The sequence below is a fragment of the Alosa alosa genome, chromosome 6, assembly GCF_017589495.1.
Source record: "Alosa alosa isolate M-15738 ecotype Scorff River chromosome 6, AALO_Geno_1.1, whole genome shotgun sequence".
Classification (NCBI taxonomy): Eukaryota; Metazoa; Chordata; class Actinopteri; order Clupeiformes; family Clupeidae; genus Alosa; species Alosa alosa.
In genome coordinates this window covers 11,955,135-11,978,029 of record NC_063194.1, presented here as the reverse complement: position 1 = coordinate 11,978,029, position 22,895 = coordinate 11,955,135, and the positions used below count along the sequence as shown (strand labels likewise).

General features: G+C 40.0%; 1 protein-coding gene across 2 annotated transcripts in view; it reads left to right on the top strand.

Moving 5' to 3' along the window:
• The window catches only part of LOC125295807 (sodium channel protein type 4 subunit alpha B-like), a 105,260-nt gene that overhangs the window by 3,637 nt on the left and 78,728 nt on the right, over positions 1-22,895 (top strand). For both annotated transcript variants that reach the window (XM_048245313.1, XM_048245312.1), the window contains exons 2-12: positions 7,863-8,208; positions 8,514-8,638; positions 8,924-9,013; positions 9,721-9,849; positions 16,168-16,253; positions 18,834-19,037; positions 19,297-19,363; positions 19,666-19,807; positions 20,276-20,473; positions 20,703-20,843; positions 21,058-21,127. In XM_048245313.1, coding sequence (XP_048101270.1) covers positions 7,863-8,208; positions 8,514-8,638; positions 8,924-9,013; positions 9,721-9,849; positions 16,168-16,253; positions 18,834-19,037; positions 19,297-19,363; positions 19,666-19,807; positions 20,276-20,473; positions 20,703-20,843; positions 21,058-21,127 — 1,598 coding nt within the window. The remainder of the gene's footprint in view (positions 1-7,862; positions 8,209-8,513; positions 8,639-8,923; positions 9,014-9,720; positions 9,850-16,167; positions 16,254-18,833; positions 19,038-19,296; positions 19,364-19,665; positions 19,808-20,275; positions 20,474-20,702; positions 20,844-21,057; positions 21,128-22,895) is intronic.

Here is a 22,895-nt window from a genome sequence, read left to right as displayed (position 1 = left end):
CCTGAAAAAGGAATAGCCTGTAGGCTATGGCCATTACAATGACCAATATATTATCTTAAATGAACTAGCTGAAAAACACAGGTGACCACTTCTGCATAATTTCATGGAGTGCTGAACATTTCTGAACTGTGAAATGGACCATATGTTTTTGTGGTTGTGAACTTATTGCAATATCACCATAACTATTCCACCTGTGTATGCATGGTTATAATTCTGAAGTGCAAAATAGCTTAGGCTACAGCACAAATATTTCCATAAAAATAAGCAAGTCTGACCTCTGAATTTATTTTTAAAAGTGCACCAGATTGATGCATTTAAAAGTTAAAATATACAAACATTTCTTAAATTCTTACAAAACACCCACCCACTTTTTAAAATGGTTAGTTTGGACCCCCCCACTATTGCCGTGCGAAATAACAGTGCTGTTTGTACGCCAAATAAATAATAACCTATAGGTTTATGTAAAACTCCCCATTAACAGCATCACGTCACTAACCACAGCTAGACTGCACAATGGTAGGCCTTCAAAAGCATGACATTTTTAAGCTTTAGTTTGATATTTAATTTACTTTATCCGCTTTCATGCGTTCATTGAACGTCCGCAGTGCTGTAATGGAAACCTTATTGCGTAGCCAAGTAGCCTATATATTCAGTTATTTTTAAATTATGCATGATTTACTTTTTATTAATTTCGTAGGCTGGCTTTATTTTGTTATATAGAAGTATCTAAATAACCTGGTAAAATGTACCAGAATTCAGGAAATTGCATCTAGTCTAATTGCATTGCCCATGGTCCTAGCATTAGGCTAGATCCCTTTGATACCAATGTTAATTTAACTCTGGGACCCTGGTCCCTACACCTGAGAACCAATGTACTTTTTTTTTACTGTACGGTATAATGCTGAACGAGCCAAACAAAAATTTCCGCAGAAAAATTTTGGTTGGCCCCACCAAATCTCACTCCAAGGTTTTTTGAAAAGTTGGCAGCCCTGCATTGTCTTTTAAGAAAATGCAGTCCATTTTTCGGTTCCAGCAGCCAACAACCTCAGAACTGACCCTTCAGGCCTCTCAGGAGGCGCTGGCCTTTAACCGCAGCCAGAAGAGAGTCAGCAGAAATTTGATTGCCTTTAAAAAATCTGACTTCTTAAAAAATCTTAAACTGGCTGCATTATGTGATTATTTCTGAGATTCTGATACGTTTTTAACCATGACCTATACACAGTTCTGGTTTGAAAATGTATCTCTTAAAATAATCACTTTATGCAGTCAGCTTAAGATGGCTTACGCCTTGTCGTTTTCGCGGTATTCCCGTTTTTCAACGTTTTTGGGCCCCATTGAAATGAATGGCGGAATGTTCAAGGATTCTAATTCCGATTGTGACATCACAGCTCTAATTGTTTAAGCTTGCACCTGGAAGAGTTCTAAGCCATCTGGCAATGTCTAATGGGCTTGGCTGGGCTGTCTGTGTATATGAAGGTGTGTGCATGTAACTTTTGACCCGTATGTCCGATTTTCATAAATGAGGTACCGTTGGAATCCTTGGATGAGGCCGAGTTCCATGCCCCTGATCAAACCCACTCTTGCAGTTTCTCGGAACCGCAATTCTAGTTAACCTATGTTAGCCTACTTAATGTTATTTTATTCATAAGAAGTAAAGTTTAAAATGTTGAGATTCCAGACAAATAAAAGCTACAATGTAGGTACCGGTAATTAGCTCATTAGCTCAGATCAGTGGAGAACTACTTTGGGGAAAAACTCGAGGGAAACAAATAACCGAGAATTCGTTGCGAAATCAAAATTCCATTAGAGCTCCAAGTGTAGGCTTCACGCCGCCTTACACCACAGCTCGCATAGTCAAGTTTAAGTTGTTTATTGTCATGTAGGCCTAGCCTACTCATAAAAGAAATTATTGTGTTAAAGAGCCAGAAGAGTAAATTAAAAGTAGTCTATTCATTAAAAAGGTAAATATTCTGTGTGTATGAATGAGTGCTTGCGTGTCCACCGTGGTTTGTATAGAAATTAATATTAAGTGACACATACACGTAAAAGGGCAGTTTTTTTCAAGAGCTCCTTGGGGAATGATTTGGAAAATTTGAGGAAGCTTGAACTATCAAATAGGATGGCGGCAGACAAATGGCCAGTGAATGAAAATCTGTCGGTGGCGGTAACTATTGTCACACACTTGTAGGCAATTTGCGCAAAGTTACAAGCGGTCCTGCGCTTATCCTGGACACCGGTATGTTTTGCACAAAGGCACGGGACATCACGTAGGCCTATCGTTCTCGTGTTGGCCGCAAACTTGTCTGTAACCTTGTGTGCCTCCACTGCATCGATTGCTCTTTTCTGCAGCTGTGCATAGAGCACATCTACACGGGGCATGATCTTAGAACAGGTCTAAGGAATAAAAACTCGGGATCTTAGAGCATTTGAGAAAACCCTTTAGCCTCTCTAACTGAGTTTGTATTAAAATCTCCAGATGTTTCAATTATTTCGAAACACTCCAAAATAAGCTTTTAAATCTTTTCGGAGATCTTGTCGTGAAAAAAGCGGAGAAACTATAAAAATCCGAGAAGAAGACACGCACTGAGGATGCTGCTGACGCAGCCTTTTCCATCACCAGGTTCAATTGATGTGCATAGCAATTAGGGTAGGCTACCGCCTTGCACTTTCTTCGCACTCCACCAGATGCTCCTCTCATGACACTAGCCCCATCAAATGTCTGTGCAATCAGCCTTACTTTATCTGCGTCACTCTCAGGTGAACAAACTTCATTACCGATTTCGCACTTACACTGTAGCCCTCATCGAGTTGTGCTGCAATATTAGCTTTCCCCAGCATGGCTAATTTGCACAACTCAGATGCTAGCCTCATGTTTTTTGCCTTCTCTGAAAAATGTTTCATGTCACACACACCTACACTAGCCTACTTCAAACATCCCCTTGTCCCCCAGAAGATCGGAAAAGCAGGCATGGAAAACAGAACATTTTATTGCGTTCAGGACAACCAGAGCTTCTTATCAGACATATGGCCTACCACGAACGTGAAAATGTCCGATTAAATGACCGACTCTTGTCCTTTGTTTGTTGGTATACGATGTTAATGTCGGGCTGATCAGGTCCTAGGTCTTTGATAGCTAAGTTAACTACAAACTTAAGTCTTTCGAATAAGTTCTTTAAGAGAAACTCCACACTATTGCACACACGCTGTTCACTCGCCATTTTTCAACTGTCTGCCTGACCTCACAAACTTCGTGCGGACTAATACAGTAGGCATAGGCTACTACCTACAGTAGGCAGTAAGTTCTGACATCGTATAGGCTGGGCAGTGGCATGATCTGCCCACCCGACCTTCTACTAACCGCGCTCTAGCTGCAGTTCCATTATCGGTCGACAGATTTACATAGACAAACAGCAGGCGCTGTTCAATTTCTTCAGGGCAGTACCAGAAATGAAATGTAACGTTACAGTAGGCCTACAACAACTAAGGATATGATCAACGAGATCTTTGCGAAATTTCTTTGCAAATCATACAAAAATGTAACATGATTGAGTACTTTGCCACTGATTACAATAATAAACAAACAACATAGCCCCGATGTATTTTGCAAAGTTGACTAACAAAAATGAAACCATTATTCTGATCGTGCATTGAAACTTTGAGATGAGATGGACCTGTTTATCAAACTCACTCTCCTTCATGCAGCAGATCTAACTTAAATGTTACCTTACCATAAAACATCATTTGGAACGTAGGCTATTAGAGTGCGTGTCAGTCAGTCAGTTCCAGGGTTGGCCATGTCATTGTTTGCATTCCTATTTGGTATAAGAAAGTTATAAGGAAATCATAACGGCAACAAAGACAAGGAGGTGGTGAAGTAATGCTGTTCTCGTCATTTAGGCTACAAGTTCAGGTTTGTTATCAGCCTGCACTGCACTCGCCTACAGTTTGGAGCTGGCCAAACAGTGCTGGCCTATCTAGGCTACTTATGTACTCTGCCTTTGTAGAATCGAATTAGTGAGTCTTCAATGGTTCGCTCTCCTTAATCTAAGCATAATATGAATTAGCATCTTGCTATTTAAAACGCCACTTTGCTAGGTGGCTATAGAGTTGTTTTTTTATAGCAAACAATGTCAAGATAGCAACATGTCATTACATCCTTTAATTGTCGAAATATTAGTGTCCATAATATGCAATCAAGGTGGCACAAATGAGGCTAGAGTCGATGGATTCATTTATGAAAAATGAGTAATGGCAGGCAAAATGGGGATTATGAGAACCGTTTAGACTCTGGGCCAGATGTACTAAAGCTTTTAATCCGTGTACTTTCCGTTCATTCGTTTTTTTTGCGCCCATTTCATGCGTATTTGTTTCGCAATGTGCGTGTAAAATCATTGCGAGGTATGTACAAAACGGGCCGCAATGATGTAAAAGGGCCGTTCTTCAACTACGGGAATTTTTAAGTCCCCAGGATGAAAGTGAACAAAAATTTCAAAATTTGTACTGAAATGTTTTTGAAATGTATGTGCAATGGTATGGTGCACTTTGCAAAAAATAATAATCCCCCAAAAATGTGATTTAATAACATTTCCAAGTCATTTAATATGTCAAAACACCCCTTTTGGGTGTGTCCCTGGACTATAAAATCCATGATTAAACATTTTAAAAGGGCTTATTCAATGAATAAAAAATATTAAAAAAATGTATTCTATTTAAGAAAAATATTCTTTTAATCACACTAAAGTTCTTTTTTGCCTTTCAACATTATTTATAGGATTTTTTTAATTAAAATGCACCTTTTGAGTCTTTACCGCAACACTTATGAAATGCCATAGTAAAACATATTTCCTCAAGCCAAACAAATCTAGTTTCCATGGAAACAGAAGACTTCAGGAGACCACATTGGGCACATGGTTTGACCTTCCACAATCTGTGTCCCAAAATATGGAGAAATCAAGGTAAAGATCATAACTCCCTATGTAGTACTTATTGTGTGTCCTTACCGGGGAGCCTAGTTATTCTGTATTTTGCATTAAATTAAAAAAATAAATTCATATTAAAATGTAACTAGTGTATATCAGATAGTGTGAGAAATAGCTAACCCAACAGACCTTGCTAGGTGTCATTTTTCTGCAGTATTAGCTTAAATGTCCTTACCTCAGCATGTCTTTACCGCAGACATTTGCAGCACTTTTGCCAGGGACTCTACTTTCAGGATGCTTAAAATATATATGTTTAATTTTTTTATGAAATTATTTGATAATAGATGACTGATAGACTAATCTATATATACATTACATTATTCTTGATATAAGTAAATAAGTTCAGTGCATTATATTAAAAGGTGTTTTTCTAACTTTTCTAATTTTCTACTTGTACTGCCAATATATCAACCAAAATAGTAATACATCACATTTGCTACCCTAGATGAAACCTAATTCAACAGAAAGATCAAGGAAAAGCAGAGAAAAAATGATGAACAACCCAGAAAAGCATAAAGAGTATCTGCAGAAGGAAAGAGAGCGTCATAAAAAAAGAAAGGAAAGTGGACAACTGAAGACTGTCTCACAGATGACAAAGAAAGAGGTGAATCTGAAAAGAAGACAGTGGAAAGTAAGTAAAAGAAACCAGGGGGCAAAACAAAGTAGTTGAGGCATCAGAGAAGTTTGTAGCTACATTTTCATCAGAGATGGAGTGATGATCTTGGTTAACAACCCCATAATTACACAGAAAATTTAAATGAAATGGTTTTAACCCTGTTTTTACTACTGTTTAATGTTTACCCTGTCCCTGTGTCCCTGTTTGCCTGTGTTGTGTTCAGTTCATACATCCTCATATGGCATGACACTATTCCTCATTTTGCTGGTTTCCTTACACAATCATTACCGCAACAATGCATTAGCCAATAATGATAATAATTATATATTTTTTTTATTCATGAAAATATTTGTAAAAGTACATGTAATGTACATGTTGGAGCAATATAATAAAAAATTAATTTGTCATTACTCTATTTTTTGTGAGTATGAGTACAACTGACATTTGTATTAACCGTCTGATTTTTCTCATGGTACACAGAAAATCCTAAAATGTTCTATTTTAACATGTTTTTTAAATTCATTGAGTATGATTAGAAATAAGAGTTGATTGCAGTGAATACAAAAGTGCTGAAATTGTGTAAACATTTTAAAAGAAAAATGCATACATTTACTGTAATTTCTCTGTTGCGGTAAGGACATACCCCGAGAAGAAAAAAAAGAAAATCATAAAAAAAAAACATAAACATTTTAAAAACTAAAATCTTCACGACTTTTTCCAAATTTGTGTACTTACATGTTTATTTGACATGCTGTGATGGTTGAAATTAAAATTCATAAGGGTTTATTTTCCTCAGTTAGGGAATTCAAAAGTGCGCGTAGTTGCAGAAAGGCCCAAAAGCGCTGTCGCGGGAGCTGAAAGTGGCAGATTGCGATTGTCATGTCATGCATATGCATTCATGGGAGGATCCAGGGGAAAGTGGGAGTTTAGCGTAAAAAAGATGGGAGGGGAAGAGTAAAGAGCCCTAGTTATGTATTCCGCGGTATGTACAAAGACTGCTCCTGAAAGCGCCGCGTCTATTCTGGCGCCTAAATACTTCCGCCTTGTAAAAGCAGGTGTTAATCCAAATTGCCGTTCAATGCGTCAATAAGAGAACCTTTCAAAGACAACAGAATCGCTATTTAGAGCACCAGTTTTTGTGATGAAAGTATTTGTACTACCAAAAGCCACCTTAACTTTCGTTGGCCTTTCAAATGTCTTACTTTCACTTTCACGTCATTCACTTAAACTTTCCTACTTGCTAAATTTGATCAATCTTCCATAGCCTACGTGCACAAGTAGTTTGAGTAGAACTACTGATCTTCATTATCTCCCTGCTTGTTTACATCTTATCATGTATGGTATTATTTCATGATCGCTAAACGTTTGATTCTTTTTAATGTTGTCATCAGATAACTTCATTCAACTGCGCTTGTAGGTGCTGCCATTCAGTTGTGGACGTTCGTAAATTGCGTTTATGGGCGGAGAAAGGCAGAGAAAGGCGCAGTTTACACTAAGGATTGAACAATTGATAAATACGATGGTAACTTGGGTCTGACAGCGTTCGCAATCTGCGGTGTATCCATGACTCTGATAACGCTACGTTCGCAAATGTACGTACATCTGGCCCTCTATGTGCTAAGCCCAGAATATTTTTAACTGCTGGCGCTGCCCCTGTGTGTGTGTTTTTATGTGTGTGCATGCATGTAGGTGTGTTTATATGTGTGTGTTTGTATGTGTGTGTGTGTGTGTGTGTGTGTGCGTGCGTGCGAGAGTGTGTATGTATGTGTTTATATGTGTGTGTGTGCGCGTACGTGCGTGTGCTATGCCCCCCATGAACGGAATTTCATTGCCCACCAAGTTTCGTGCAGCCTGGTTTTTCAGTGTCAAAATTACTAAAGAAAGAAAGAAACAAACAAATCCGGAAGGGAAAAAAACTCTGACTAAGGACTAAACACTATAATAAGATGCAGAGTAAACAGATCATTTTTAAAGCTCTTCCTGGAAACTCTTTTAAACTCATGGACTCTTGAGCACTCAACAGTCCAGACATCTGGACTGTGTCTAAGCTGATCCCTGGTGTGTCTTTTTCAGGGCCTTTCTGAGGAGGCCTCTGACTCTGTATTTGCACTCTCTAACAAGTCACAGATAATGGTCTTTAATACCACTACAAAATATGAATACAAAATACAAACTTAGAAGTTATTTATTTTTCAGAAGTTAGAATTTGATTTGGACAGTTCAAGACATCCCTCTCTGTGTGCCCTTTGACCTCTAACCTCCTGCAGGGCATTACTGAGAGAACCCAGTGTGGTGGGATCTCTCGCCCAGCGGAGTGCGAAGATAGCAGGCCGACTCCTCCCGACAGACGGCACCAATGTGTTTCGCCGCTTCACGCCGGAGTCGCTGGCAACTGGCGAGCGCCGGATGGAGGAGGAAGCCGCTGAGCAGAAGCGCAGAAAGGAGCAGAACGGCAACGCCCCTACGAAGGATGAGGAGGATGAGAAGAACTTTCCCAAACCCTACAGCGACCTGGAGGCTGGGAAGGCCCTGCCCTTCATCTATGGAGACCTGCCGCCAGAGCTGTGCAACATACCACTGGAGGAGCTGGACCCCTACTACCAGGCCCAGAAGGTCAGAGTGATTAACAATTGAACTGATTTCCCACAGTCACTGTGATAACGAGGGGAAAATTGGATTCTTAGGAGGCACACATACTGATAAAATGTCAGTTATCAGACTAGATTTCACAATTAAAGGCAAAATCTAAAGTTATTTATAGATGTATGTGTCCACTGATGAGAAAACGCAAAGATAAATATTTCCCTGATTTTATGTACATAAATCTTACTGTACACTGAAGCATGTGTACTGTACACTGAAGCATGCATGAATCACTGATGCTTTTGGTAAGCATAGCATCACTCTCTCTCTTTCAGACATTTATCGTCATCAACAAAGGGAATACCATCTTCAGGTTCAACGCTGAACCAGCCTGCTGCTGTCTGCTATTGAGTCCCTTCAATATTGTCAGGCGGGCAGCCATTAAAGTGCTCATACATTCATATCCTTAACTGTTTACTCAAGTACAAAAATACATCCTGTTTATTTGGATACTGGAATAAGGCCATTATTTGTCTCTTAACATACAGTATCTCTCCTCCTTCCATAGGTAATATGTTGCTTTAGTTGTTGTTGTAAGTTTGGGCTTAATGAAAATGGGAAGATCAGAAGGAAGCACACATGGGAAGTTCCATTTTGGCTTCAGTGTCAGCTGGAAGAGTAGTTCTCATTGATACTCTCTCAAGAATCCCGCAAAGTCTCGCTCTGTTCCTTAACTCTCATGTAAATTGTTCCGCATGTTCATCATGGTAACTCTTCTAACAAACTGCGTGTTCATGACGATGAGCAACCCTCCAGAATGGAGTAGAATTGTGGAGTAAGTTTGAACTTTAATCATTTGTACAAACCACTGTCTTTTATTTTTAGCATTTCCCCCCTCAGCTACCCTGGAAATCCAGAGTTGTCGGGAGAGCACAATTTGAATTGTCTCTGCAAGACTCTCTGGTAATGAGTAATGATGCACGTCCTAGATTACCAGGGTCACCCGGCCGCCTGTCTGACCCTCCTGCCTTGGCCCCCTCCACCCACCCTGTTTGGAGTTTTCCTGTTTTTGTTTTGGGCCGTCTGGAATCCGCCCTTAAAGGGGTGGTACTGTAATACTGTAAGGATCCTGTCTTGTTTTCCCGGTCTAGTGTTTTCCGATCATGTCTGCTCCTCTTGTGTCTTCCTGTTTGCTTTGTTTACTTCCTGTGTCTTGTGCCATGTGCTCCTTTGTTTGTTTGCCATGTGTCTCTGTTCCATGTGCCTGTGTCTCCGCCCCTCACCTGATCCTTGTTAGTTTAATTATGGTTTCCACTTGTGTCTTGTTCCTTGTTCACCTGTGCCCTGTTAACCCCTGTGTATTTAAACCCTCTGTCTCTCCTCAGTCCCCTTTCGGTCATTGATGTTGTTTCGTGGTTTGCTGTTCTTTTGTGTTCTATTAAAGATTCCTGTTCACCTCGATCACGCCTTGCCTCAACTTGTCCTGTGCCTTGATCCAGCTCTCTACAGCTACCATTACAGTAATAATGTTTTGTCTCATAGGTTTGTTTTTATTGGTATCTATACATTTGAAGCAACTATCAAAGTGCTATCCAGAGGATTCTGTAAAGGAAAGTTCACATTCCTTTGTGATGGATGGAACTGGCTTGATATCACGGTCATCACCACAGCGTGAGTACATTGTCGGAATTCCTGTCATCAAATTGAAGGTGTGCGTGTGTGTGTGTGTCGTGCATGCGTGCATGCCTTGCTGGGTGTAATCGGGATAGCCGTGCGGTGTTGTGAAAAGCAGGAAGACTGCTCAGGATAAGATGCGAAATGAGGGTAACCCTCTTTAATTCAGCCAAAAGTGAAAATGAAACAAACTTCCAAAATAAATAATCACTAATGAACTCAGAATAGAAAATGAAACAAAATATACTCATAGGAAAACATCAATTACAAACTAATTATCAAATTCAAGGTTCAACATATTCAAAGGCTGAGCCTATGGTGCTCTCATCAGCTCACCTTAACATAGACTGAAGAGCCCTCTTGGAACTCAGGCCTTCAGTAGGCCAGCAGCAACCATTACCCATAAACGGACATATTATGTAATAGACATAGTATTTACCCAATAATTATATGCCATACATAGGCATACATCAGACAAGGACTATTATGTCATTTAAAACATACTGTATGGTGCATGTTATTTTACACCAGATAATTAATTTAAAAGTACCCACAAAAAATCCCCCTCTCACTCTATGCGAGAGGGTACAAGTGACTCAAAGCCACGCAAAGGGAGCACGGAAGTACCCCTTGCGCACCTCTCTTGTGTTCTCCTGTTGTCTCGCAAACCGCCTGCAAGACGGCAGCTTCCCTGGTAAGTGCACAGTCCTTTTGCTTATAATGCTTGTTATTGTAATGAAATGAGAATTTTGAGTATAATTGTCCATTTCCACTTCTACTCAGTTGACCTCCCCAAGCAGAAGTAACTGACGTTTTGTAATGTTTGTTTTCAAAGGTGCCGCCGTCATTGGATGTAGTGTGCATTTTCCCGCGAACGTTCGTCTCACCCTCCATACATTCACATTTTAATTAATCAACAATAATCAGTTCGTTAAAATTATGTTGTAAGTCTTTTCATTCATAGTTTATATTGTACGGAGGTTAGCTCCGTGACAATCAAATTAAGTGAACTATGTGTGAGTGATTGAATACCACCCCAAAGCTATGCACCCCCCTTCCATTACCTATCTAAACAACCCCTAGTGCCTCCCACCCCCACATGACTAGTGTCATCCATGGCCCCTCCATCACATCACATTGGCTGTGTTGGGCGAACGCTTGTGAATTATGGCTTCAAAAATTAAGACATATCTAAGGCTCAGTCTGAACAGTATTAAAATACACTACTAGTAAGTTTTAATTTCAAACACATCCAAAGTTACAAGCCAAAATACATTTCTGTTCAGTAACGCCCTCTAGAGGTCACCAAATTTCTTGAGCGTCCTCCCAATTGGGTCTGAAATGTGCTAAGTTTAGTTTGATATATACAAGAGTTGCTGAGATATGAGCTCACTTCCTGTTTGGCGGCTTTGCCACCCATTTCGATTGGCTGTTACAGGCGAACGGTTTTGGTTATGGCTACAAAAAGCACAACTTTTGTGAGGCTTGGTCTGAAGATCATGTGTGTCAAGTTTGGTGAAGATCAGATGAAATTTGTGACCTGTGAAAATGGTTTAGTGTTTTTGATTAAATTCAATATGGCGGCCGAATCAATTACATTGATGTAACAAATTGGCCTGTGTCGGCCTAAGGACAAAATCGATTGGACAAAATTTGTGACCTGTGAAGATTTAGTTTAACTTTTGCTAAAATCCAATACATGTATGGTGGAAAACCTATCATGGTGTAAATTGATGTCATAGGTCCAAGGATTCCAACGATACCTCATAGTTGAAAATCACACCAACAGGTCAAAAGTTATGTGTGTGAACGCACGTCCAACATTGGCCTGTTGGTGGCGCCATATTGCTCGAGGTGCAATTTGGTGAAATGAATCATGGGACTGTCCATGCCAAATTTTACAACTTTTTACCAGACGGTTCTATAGGCTGCCATAGACATGGCGGAAGAAAGATGATGCATAAGAAAAGGTAGAAACACAATGGGGCTTCGAAGCTTCTCTGTTTGGCCCCCAAATAACTGTGATTTGTAGCTGTAAAACAGATCTGTACGTGTAGAATGTGTAGTGCATATGTGTAATATTGACAATTACTTGTACAAGTTATTTTCAGTTACAAATAATTTCTACAGTCGTTTCTACAAGTTGTGTTACACACATACAAATGTTTGATTCCATACTTTTATTTCCAATTAATAGTGTTAAAGTAGCAAAGTGATGTTGCTTAGTGTTTAAATTAGCTTAGTTAAACTTCATACTTTGCACTTTACCAATTTGGGCCCATAACCACAATGTCAATGACTCAGATAGGCTAAAGGATCAGTTTGTGGTTAGTTACACATGGCTGTTGTGATGACCTCGTTACCATCTGTAGACTGCTTAGTACAGATAATGCTGCCATTTCAATTCCAAAGGTGCAAAGTTGCCTTTCACAAAGGGCCGTTCAGTAACTCCAGTTTGCTGATTACTTTTGTTTTTTTGCATTTTTCTCTACACAGCTCACCCTACAGCTTTGGGGTGCATATTTCCCAACCGTCTCTTTGGTCTTTTCACTGGCTCTGCCATGATGAACATCAAAAAAATTAAGCCGTTTTATCGCTAGCCACATGGCTAACTGGTGCTTGAGGGGTGTGTATGTAGGTCCAAAGAATTTTAAGCATTTTGTGTTTCTCGCTCGTTCTCGCTTCTCACGAGACTTCCTGATTCAGACACTGCCGGGATCTTCCCAGCAAACTATTTTCGGTTCGGGGAACGTTCCATGGACGTTCACGGAAGGATGCGGGAACGTTCGCTGCTCTATCATAATCATTAGTAGCCTACTTACCTCATGCCTGCAACGGCGATAACTTAGCGGTTTCCTCCTCCTCCTCAAAATCAGCTCTGTATGACACAATGACAAATCTACTCTACTGATTATACAAAAATTCGACCTTAATTAATCCTTCAGGGAACGTTCCCAAAAGGTTCCCTAATAGTTGCACAAAACTACCTTTAGGGAATGTTTTGGGAACGTTCCTTAAAGGATAAGAAATGGATCCTTAATATAACCATCAGGGAACGTTCCCAAAAGGTTCCCTAATAGTTGCAGAAAACTATATCTTTAGGGAACGTTCCTTAGTGGATAAAATATGTATCCTTAATATAACCATCAGGGAACGTTCCCTAATGGATAAAAAAATATATCTATTCTTAATATAACCACAGAGATGCATCAAACTTTTTAAGTGTGGGGGTTGTGGGATAGGAAAATGAAACAATCTGGCCAAATTATAAATAAGTCCCTACAGGGACGTTGTAAGAGGGGTGCGGACTATATTGGTGTTTGGGAGTTTCATTTGAAATTCTGATTGCTAAACACACCATTTTAATGCACTTTGGAAGGGACAGAAGAAGCAGCGCCCATGATCTACCTGCTATCACTTCACTATTCAGGGCTCTACAGTGCGCCCGTTTCACTCGCATATGCGAGTAAAAATGATGCCGTGCGAGTGCAAAAAAATATTTAGGCGCACTGGTGCGAATGACTTCTAACCATGTCAATGTTTGTCTACAAAATACACTGCAACATCGAGAAACATTACTGGTGCAAACCATAGAATCACGTCGCGAATGCAGCATAAAAACTACACCTCCCATCAACGTTAGCAGTTTCGCGTTGTGACTCGCTAGTAGTCGCTTCTATCAAATCCAAGAGCGCGCAGGAAAAAGCGGAAAGTTAAACGTTCCACATACTCGACGCACCCGACCGGTAGCGCAACAATGTGACGTCACAGAAGCGCTGTAACCATTTATACTCGCGCGTCGTGGTCACGACACTAGTTGCAATATTCTCCTGAACAGAGGTGTCGCTGTTGTGAAAAGAGCACAGCAGAAGAAGCTGCATTAAGAAACACTAGTTGTCTATGGTAGCAGAGAATGTAAACGGGCTCTGCTATTAGCTAGCCTCTGTGATGGTACTTCAGACTTTGGTTGCTACTATTCACAACTACCACCATCATTATCATCTAGTTTCCAAGGTGTGTGCACAGGTAGATAGATAGATGGATATATAGATAGATACTTTAGTCATCCCGAGGGAAATTTTAATAATTAGTTAGCTGGCTAGCTAGCTAGCAGCTGGCTGAGTTTGTGTAATTTCCTGAAGTGGAAAGAGATTTTGTTCAGGCCTTAATAGATATCCTTTGTTTGAAAATAAATCGTTTCTATTCTTTCCTCTTAATTCCATGTGTTGCAACTCTCGCTGGTAACTTTGTTAATTTATCCAGCAAACTATTAAAGATTCACGACTGTATCAAAACACTGCAACTCTCGCTTGCCCTCAAACTAGTTCATCTTCCTGTTTCCGCTTTGTCGCGCTCGTCTGAAAAAAAATGAGTGGTGCGCTACCTCGCGCTACCTGGCTAAAATCCTGGCACGCCAGCAAGATCTACGTCATTTTGACGTCACGGTGTCGCGCTACCGGTCGGGTGCGTCGAGTATGTAGAAGCCCTTAGACTAGCCAGCCAAGATGCAAAGATTGAAGAAATTAGTTCTTCTATCCACCGAATTCATTGGATATAGGAGGAACAGGATGAGATTCTGAGAATGCAGTGAGCGAAGGAAAGGTAACCTAACATGCCTTTTAGCCCAGTTGACGTATTGGCTGCAATATGCAAAATATAGCTGTAGCGAACCGGCACAAAAGTAGCCTCCCGTAATACTCCCATTTTATTCAAAGGTAGAACGCTACTGACAACTCCAGGCTTCCACACATGCTTGTTTGTTTACACCGAATACAAGCTGAAGTGCAAAACGAAAGTAGGCCTAACGTTTGCCTACTGCCCCCATCAATGCAGATATTTCAAATAAAAACTAAAAGTATAAAACATATATCCTTGATTAGCCTATGTTGGGTTTTGTGGAAGTAGGCACTGATCTTTAAAATCCTGTTTCCTGTAGCCTAAATGTTGTCAGTCATTCTTAATATTCGCAATTGGTGCACTGGCATGTTTAACTGTTAGCTGCAGTAAAATGTTAGATTATTTGTAAGTTAAGTACAGAACTGACTGTGCGCCCAAATTTTTGTCTGTGCTCCTAAATTTTTTAACTTGGGCGCACAAGTGCTCTTGAAAAAAAATGTTAGCGTAGAGCCCTGCTATTTGATATTACCCTACATGGAGCCATATCTCATTATATGAATCATTTTGGAAATTATGTTTTGAGATCAGATCAAGATGTTAAATGGAACTGAGAACAATAGCCAAAGGTCTTTCTGCAGAAAAAACAAGTGCTTTGACTCCCTGCATTTCTACATTGTGACAAAAACTGTCAGTCAGACAGTGAATTTTGGTTTACTAAATTAGCATATGCGGTAACAATCTGCTCACTGCAGACGTTATAATGCAGACCCAAGCAGCAGCACTGCCTTGAAAGACGCACACTTTGAATTTGATCCGAGCGGCTCTGGTTCTTCACTTGCTAACTTGATGTGATTGGCTGGATGACCGTTCAGTCAAATCAACAGACCTATTTGTGTCTGTCTGTCTGTGCATTATGGTAGATACGGTTCCAACTATTTACGGGAGCGTTTATTTCCATATTTTACTTTCATTTTAATCTGACAAAAAGTGTGGGGGATAGAATCGTGTTCCAGCAAAAGTGTGTACGTTATAACACCCACATCCCCCACGCTTGCTACGCACCTGTAATAACAATCAGGGAACGTTCCCTAAAGGTTCCCTGACAGTTGCACAAAAACAGTAAGGGGACGTTCTGGGAACGTTTTTTGAAGGTACACAATACCTTTAGAGAATGTTCCCAGAACGTCTTTTAAAGGTTTATTTTTTGTGACTTTCAGGGAATCTTTAGGGAATGTTCCCGGAACGTTGCGTGCTTGCTGGTTTTCAGCAAGGAAATGGTAGGGGGAATAGGGAAAGCCGCCATTCTCGCTACAACAAGTCATTTAACCATCACAATGATTTCTAAAACAGTTGAAAATGTTGCATAGGGGGCCTTTAATATAGCTGCTGTGTAACAACATACTATATTTTCCTGCCGAAATATACCCTCATGACCCTCTCCTGCCCCAACAAAACACCAAAGTTAACGCCCCTAATTCAAGAAAGTGTACCCCTAAGTGTAAAGCAAAACCTCACAAAGTTACAGTATATGTAAGAATATGTAAGAAGTTATATGTATGTCATATGATACAGGGTTCTCAGGTTTTGAGCTCAGTTTGGAGTGAGCTTGTGAACTAGTCGAAATGCATGTTTCAGGCCCAATGCTTTATCTGTAAGCTCTTCTAAAAAGCCAGTGCTGTGTTCTATGTGTATCCACAGGTGCATCATTGAGTTTGCTCATCATGTGCCTGTGCTGAGGACTTTTCAAGTTCTTCGTGTCTTGAAAATTATCCCTCTATTTCCTGGTATGTGCTGGTATGGCGGTCATGGCAGAAAACACTAATAAGCCACTTATTTACAAACCCATTTGAGACGTTGGTAAAATGTAATTATGACCGGCCACAAGAGCTTAAGGCGGCCATATAGGTTTAGGTCCAGATTTTTTTTTTTTTTTTTCGCATGTCCAAATTTCCGTCAAGGATTCCCGGGACACTGAAAGACCGGGGTACACAAAACTTGGTGGGCATGTAACCCCACATGGATAGAATGGAACCATCGTTTTTCGTTTTGATCTGTGGCCCCCCCGCTGGACTGGACCCCTCAAAAGGAGGGTAGGGCAGACACAGTTTTCTGTGAATATCTCGAGAACTGTAGGGTTTAGGAGGACCATTTTTTTTGTATGTTGATCTCAAGGGGCCATGTCAACCCATTCCATAACCACTCATTTCATGTATAGCGCCACCTAGTTAAACACAAAAAAGTAAAAATTAGGTGTTGTAATCGCAGGTATCTGTGACCTAACATAGTCAAAACTGCACGAAATTGGAAGTGTAGGATCATTGACGCCCTCTAAATGCACGCCAAGTTTCGTGGAATTCCGTTCATGGGGGGGCCACACAATAAATTAATTTATGTTACTATACACCAACTGGCCTGTAGGTGGCCGGAGACAGTTTTCTGTGAATATCTCGAGAACCTAGGGCCTAGGAGGTCCACCTTTTTTTTTTGTATGTTGGTCTTAAGGGGATGTTAACCCATCCCATTACCACTTATTTCATGTATAGCGCTACCTAGTTAATTAAAAAGCAAAAAATTAGGTGTTTTCATCACAATATCTCTGGCTGACATGGTCAAAACTGCACGAAATTGAAAGTGTAGGATCATTATGCCACCTTCCGAATGCATGCCAAGTTTTGTGAACTTTCGTTCATGGGGGGCCTTACAATAAAATCATTTATGTGTACATTTAGTGACCATACACCAACAAGGATTCCCGAGACACTGAAAGACCGGGGTACACGAAACTTGGTGGGCATGTAACCCCACATGGATAGCATGGAACCGTTGTTTTTCGTTTTGATCTGTAGCCCCCCCGCTGGACTGGACCCCCCGAAAGGAGGGTAGGGCAGACACAGTTTTCTGTGAATATCTTGAGAACCGTAGGGCCTAGGATGACCAATTTTTTCCGTATGTTTGCCTCCAGGGGTCATGTTAACCCATTCCATGTGCACACATGTGCATAAACAGATACACACGCACACACATACATTCACAGTAATCATACGTATGACACATACTCACACAGTAGACATATGTACGCATGCATGCATATGCACAAACACACATACGCAGACAAACACACAAGCACACACACACACCGACACACACACACACACCCACACAATTCAAGAATTTCTCAGAATTATGAACAGGCAAGATGGAGGTGGGGTTGTATAAAATGAATGTTACATGTGAAATCTATGAACTAATCATGTTTTGGTACTTGTCTAGCAGATACCAGTGATAATTGAGTGTGGATAATGCAATTTAGTGAGACAGTTAGAATCATATAGGCCTTTCAGCGTGATTTATTTTTGTGGAAAAAATGTGCTGGACTGGGTGGCGGTCATATTTTGTACCGCTCTGCGGTACATCTAGTTTCCCTTTACCTTCCCTTCACCATACCTAAAGATATCATGGTTTTATTCCAGTTAGCCTAATAGCTCAATGCAAATCAAACCAGCTATTAGGCTAACTGAAATAAAACCATGATATCTCTAGGTATGGTGACGGGTATGTGATGTGGGCTATTTTAAATCCAAAGGCCAAGGGAACTTTATACTATATACACCACTTCCTTAGGTGAGACCATTTGCTCCCATGGATTTGACCATCACTGCTATGCGGACCACACTCAACTTTACCCATCTTAACCACCTGATGACTCTAGCGTTTCCCATCGGATTTCTGCATGCCTTAAGGATATTTCAGCCAGAATGAAAGATCGGCACCTTCAGCTTTATCTATCAAAAACTGAGCTTTTGGTGTTTCCAGCTAAAACCGCTATTCCCCAATAGATTAACATCCAGCTTGATGAATGAGGGAAAATACAAACTTTAACTGCACCAATTTTCTTTGGGAATGAATAATGTGTAGTAAATAAATAAATGTTCTTCCTTAAAATACAGGGGGCATAAGTAGCCTATATACACTCCTATGTTAAATTCACATAGAGGCAGGCAGATTTTGATTTTTAAAGGTCAGTATTATTTCATGGATCCAGGATACTATGCATCCTGATAAAGTTCACTTGGCCTTTGGAATTAAAATAGCCCCGCATCATCACATACCCTTCACCATACCTAGAGATTGGCATAGGGTACTTTCTATAAGATCATCTCTCAATGCAAATCAAACCAGCTATTAGGCTTACTGAAATAAAACCATACCAATCTATGGGCATAGGTATGGTGAAGGGTATGTGATGATGTGGGGCTATGTATGAGGTTGATGTGTAAAGGGTTCCTTCAACAACATAACTCCTTCCTCTTTATTCCTCCAACGTCTTTTGAAACCTAATGTAACCTTTGAAATCTTGTCTACAGGTCTGAAAACCACTGTTGGCGCACTGATCCAGTCTGTGAAGAAGTTAAGGGATGCAATGTTTATCATGCTGTTTGGTCTGGCTCTCTTCGCCATGCTGGGCCTCCAATTATTCATGGGCAACCTGCAGCAGAAGTGCGTCATATGGCCACTGGATCTCAATAGCACAAATGAGCACTTCGACTATGGGGCATACCTCAACAATGGTATTCAGTCACCACTCATAAAATATGAGGGGCATTTTTACAATCCTGTGCATGTATATGCATAGTCAGAATAGTCAGAAAGAGTATTTTCACTAAATATGATCTAAAAGTGAAAATGTACCCTTCAGGTAACAGGGGCAGTACAGTGCATGTAAATCAATAGTTAATAAAAGTTGTTTTTCTTTTTTAAATGAATCACACTTCACATTTTCCTGAATGAATCTTCTGAATTTCTGAATTTCAAATCCTCACTGTCTAGCCAGTAACCATTACTTCCTGCCGGGTCAGTTAGACGCGCTGCTCTGTGGAAACTGCGTAGACAGTAGGTGAGTGTCTCATTCTCATGCTGTCTCAGTGTAGGTTGACATTATCCAAGAACATTATTCATTATTCATTCATTATTCAAGAACAACACAGTTCAGGCAGTATATGACATACACTGTCATCCTGATTAAAGATTTTGGATGCAGAATAATGATTTATCTGGTAGTCGTGCTGGTAGTGATTTATGGTTTTTTTTATGTTTTCATTATGTTTTCTTTTCTCACTTTTGTACATTAGTTTAGGTGGTTTCTGTATACTGTCTGCATTTACTTTAGAAGTGTGATGTTATCTTTCTGTTTGCCAGTGTTTGCCCTGAAGGATACAACTGCCTCAAGACAGGACACAACCCAAACTATGGCTACACAAACTATGACTCGTTTGGCTGGGCCTTCCTGGCTGCCTTCCGTCTGATGACGCAGGACTTCTGGGAGGATCTTTTTGTGAAGGTTAGTTTTAAGACAAGTCCAGGCTCAGTAACAGTACATATGTCCATCTGCTTACAAATAAATGGCAAAACCAAACAATGCAAGAAAGGATTTTTTCGTTTGTCAGTCATCTGTTTTCCAGTCCCTCTACATGTGCAAAGCCAGTGACAAATAAAGGAACAGTATGCCACTTCTTTGAGGTTTTTACAGGAAGCTAGTTTAATCATCATCTTCAAATTCATAATTGTCCTGATTGTGTGTGTTCATATGAAGGACAGATCATACCCATCAGCCATCCAGTTTCTCCTCAGTGTAGGTCTGTGGTTCATGTTCAGGCAAGCTTGTGAGAAAATCCAGTTAGCATGCTAGCTAACTTTTATTAGTGCTAACTGTGCTGTTTTTGGTGTTTGCAAGGCTGTTTTAGGTAGTGACCCCACTAGTTTTAGGCCAAATCTTCTTACTGCTTCTCTTAATATAATTGACTTACAGACTCTCCGTGCAGTGGGAAAAACCTACACAATCGTCTACATGATCATGCTGTTTGGCTCTCTCTATTTCATCAACCTCATTCTGGCAGTGGTTGCCATGGCGTATGTTGAGCAGAATGATGCTACCATTGCTGAGGCCAAAGAGAAGGAGGAGGAGTACGCTATGATTCTGGAGCATCTGAAGAATCAGGAGGCTGAGGTCAGGGGTCAGAGATAAAATAGAGACTCCTATTTTACTTTTCCTTTAACAAACATGATGCCGCAAAGGACTCTGATCTGCCACAAACTTATACTGTAGATATGACCCAAATCTATGCTGTAAACACCCTGAAAGCTTTCCTTCAGAACCATTTAAGGTTCAAAAAAATAAACTGATAATTTATTATAAAGTAAACATTAAGTGACTGGTAAATATGCTTACATGACAGAGACGAGGCAAAATAGCTGCCAGCAATATACCCCTGTCGAATCAGTACAATAAGAGTGGAGGGACAGAGGATGAGCATACTGATGATGACCGAAGCCTTGGCAAGGATGGAGAGGTCAAGACAGCCCTAAAGGACGAGGAGGTGAGACACACATGTTTTTTTTTTAGGAGAAGCAGTAATCCAGCCTAGACCTAAATTCTGCATTGCTTGTCTTTGCCTTGTATGTGACTGATCGACTGTACTGTTACTTTTGGTTCTGAAGTAAATTTGAAGACAAGTACTTTTGTACTTAAACTCAAGAGAAAATTCAAACACAAGTACAGGATTTATGTATTTCACCCACCACTGACTTTAGGTGCCAGGGATGCAAGAGGCGACAACCAGTGCTGTCAGTGCAGTGATAGCAGTGGAAAACACCATGGACGGTATCTATCTATCTATCTATCTCTATCTGGCTGGCTGGCTATCTATATATCTGTCTATATCTATCTATCTGTATCTATCTAGTTCAGTGGTCCCCAAACTACGGGCCGCCCCCTCATTTTGGGTGGCCCCCCAAAACATGTCCATGGTATATAGCATCCGGTCCGCACGGGAGTACGACATCGTCAAACTATAACCTCCGCAATTTCCCCCATTCATTCTCTACTTTGGCGAGTCTTAACAGTACACATGTAATACTCTTTTTGTCCACTGGTGTAGGCCTACCTACAAACAATGTAAGAAGCCTATGCTGACTGCATCAGTGCTCAAAGTATTCTAAACGTTTATCAATTAATTGTTAATAACTAACTAACTTCTATTCAAGTCATATTTCTGGGACTTTCTGGGATAATTATTTCTATTTTTTATTCACTCGTTCAAATGTTCATACAAAGAGTTCACAAAGTTCTCATCAGGTGAGTGAAAGTTAGAATGGTGGTCATTTCACTTCAGCACTTCATAAAATTTTCATAGTTTGAGAACTTTAAATTATTTGTAGGATATTCACAACTTGAGCTTTGTATGCAAAGACAGAGTGCAGAGTTCACACATTTTTAATAAAAATATACTTTTGGGACTCCCTGCTAATAGCCTACTTTTGGAAATGCAAAATTATTTTTCTTCTTCTTCTTCTTCTTCTTCTTCCTACCAAATTTAATTCAGCTTCAACCGTTTAACGTTGAAACTTTGTTCAAACTTTGCAGCTTAGGTCTTGAAAAGGACACTTGAGGAATGTATTTTTTACTTCTGTACACTTTATACTTTTTGAGATATTAACAAAAAACAAGCTTATATTTCCCCATAGACTTTGCATTGGCACTATGACATCACAATGGGCTAATTAACTTGATTTGCACCTGTATCAACTTCCAGCTGCTCAACTAGGACCCATTAAAGGGCCAGTTAAACTGATTGCACCTGTATCAACTGTTTTCTGCTCAACTAGGCCAACTCTCTCTGTGTCTCTCCATTCTACAAGGATATAAGGCACATTCCATCCAACTTTCTATCCATTAATCCTCTTCAAACCATTCACTCATTCACCCATTAAACTATCCATCAACATCCATTAAACAATCTGCCTATCAACATCCATTCAACTTTCTGTCTACAGTATCAACATCCATTAGACTATCTACATTCAACTTTTAAACTATATACTCTGTCTCAGGCTTTAAGCATACAATCTGGCTCTCCTAAGACTACAGATTCTGTTCAACTATTTCCTCTGCCCACAACTGTTTCAAAATAAATGTCCTCACTACAATAATTCACTATTAAATAATTTAACTATTTAAACTACTTAACTATTTAACTGTTCAGCCATTTCAACTGTTATCAACTATGACTCCTGCCAACTGTTTCCAAATACAAGTTTGTTTTGCATTTTATGCTAATATACAGTATGTTTATATTTTCATGCACTGGTAATTTCCTCGAAATTACATTTTCTAGTTTAATTTGAGCTACATTTTACACTGATATGGCATGATGGCAATATAAAAACAGCTAACAATGGTATTAAATTGCAATAGCCTATGATTAAATGTAATTGAATATTCAACTAAGGTAGACTGCTGTTGTTCACAGCAACCGTAAATTGCTTAGTGCTGTGAATCCATTACATTTAATCATCTATTAGTACACTGTTATATTGACAACATGCTAAGCAATTTGACTGTCTTATCCATACACAACGACACAAGGACA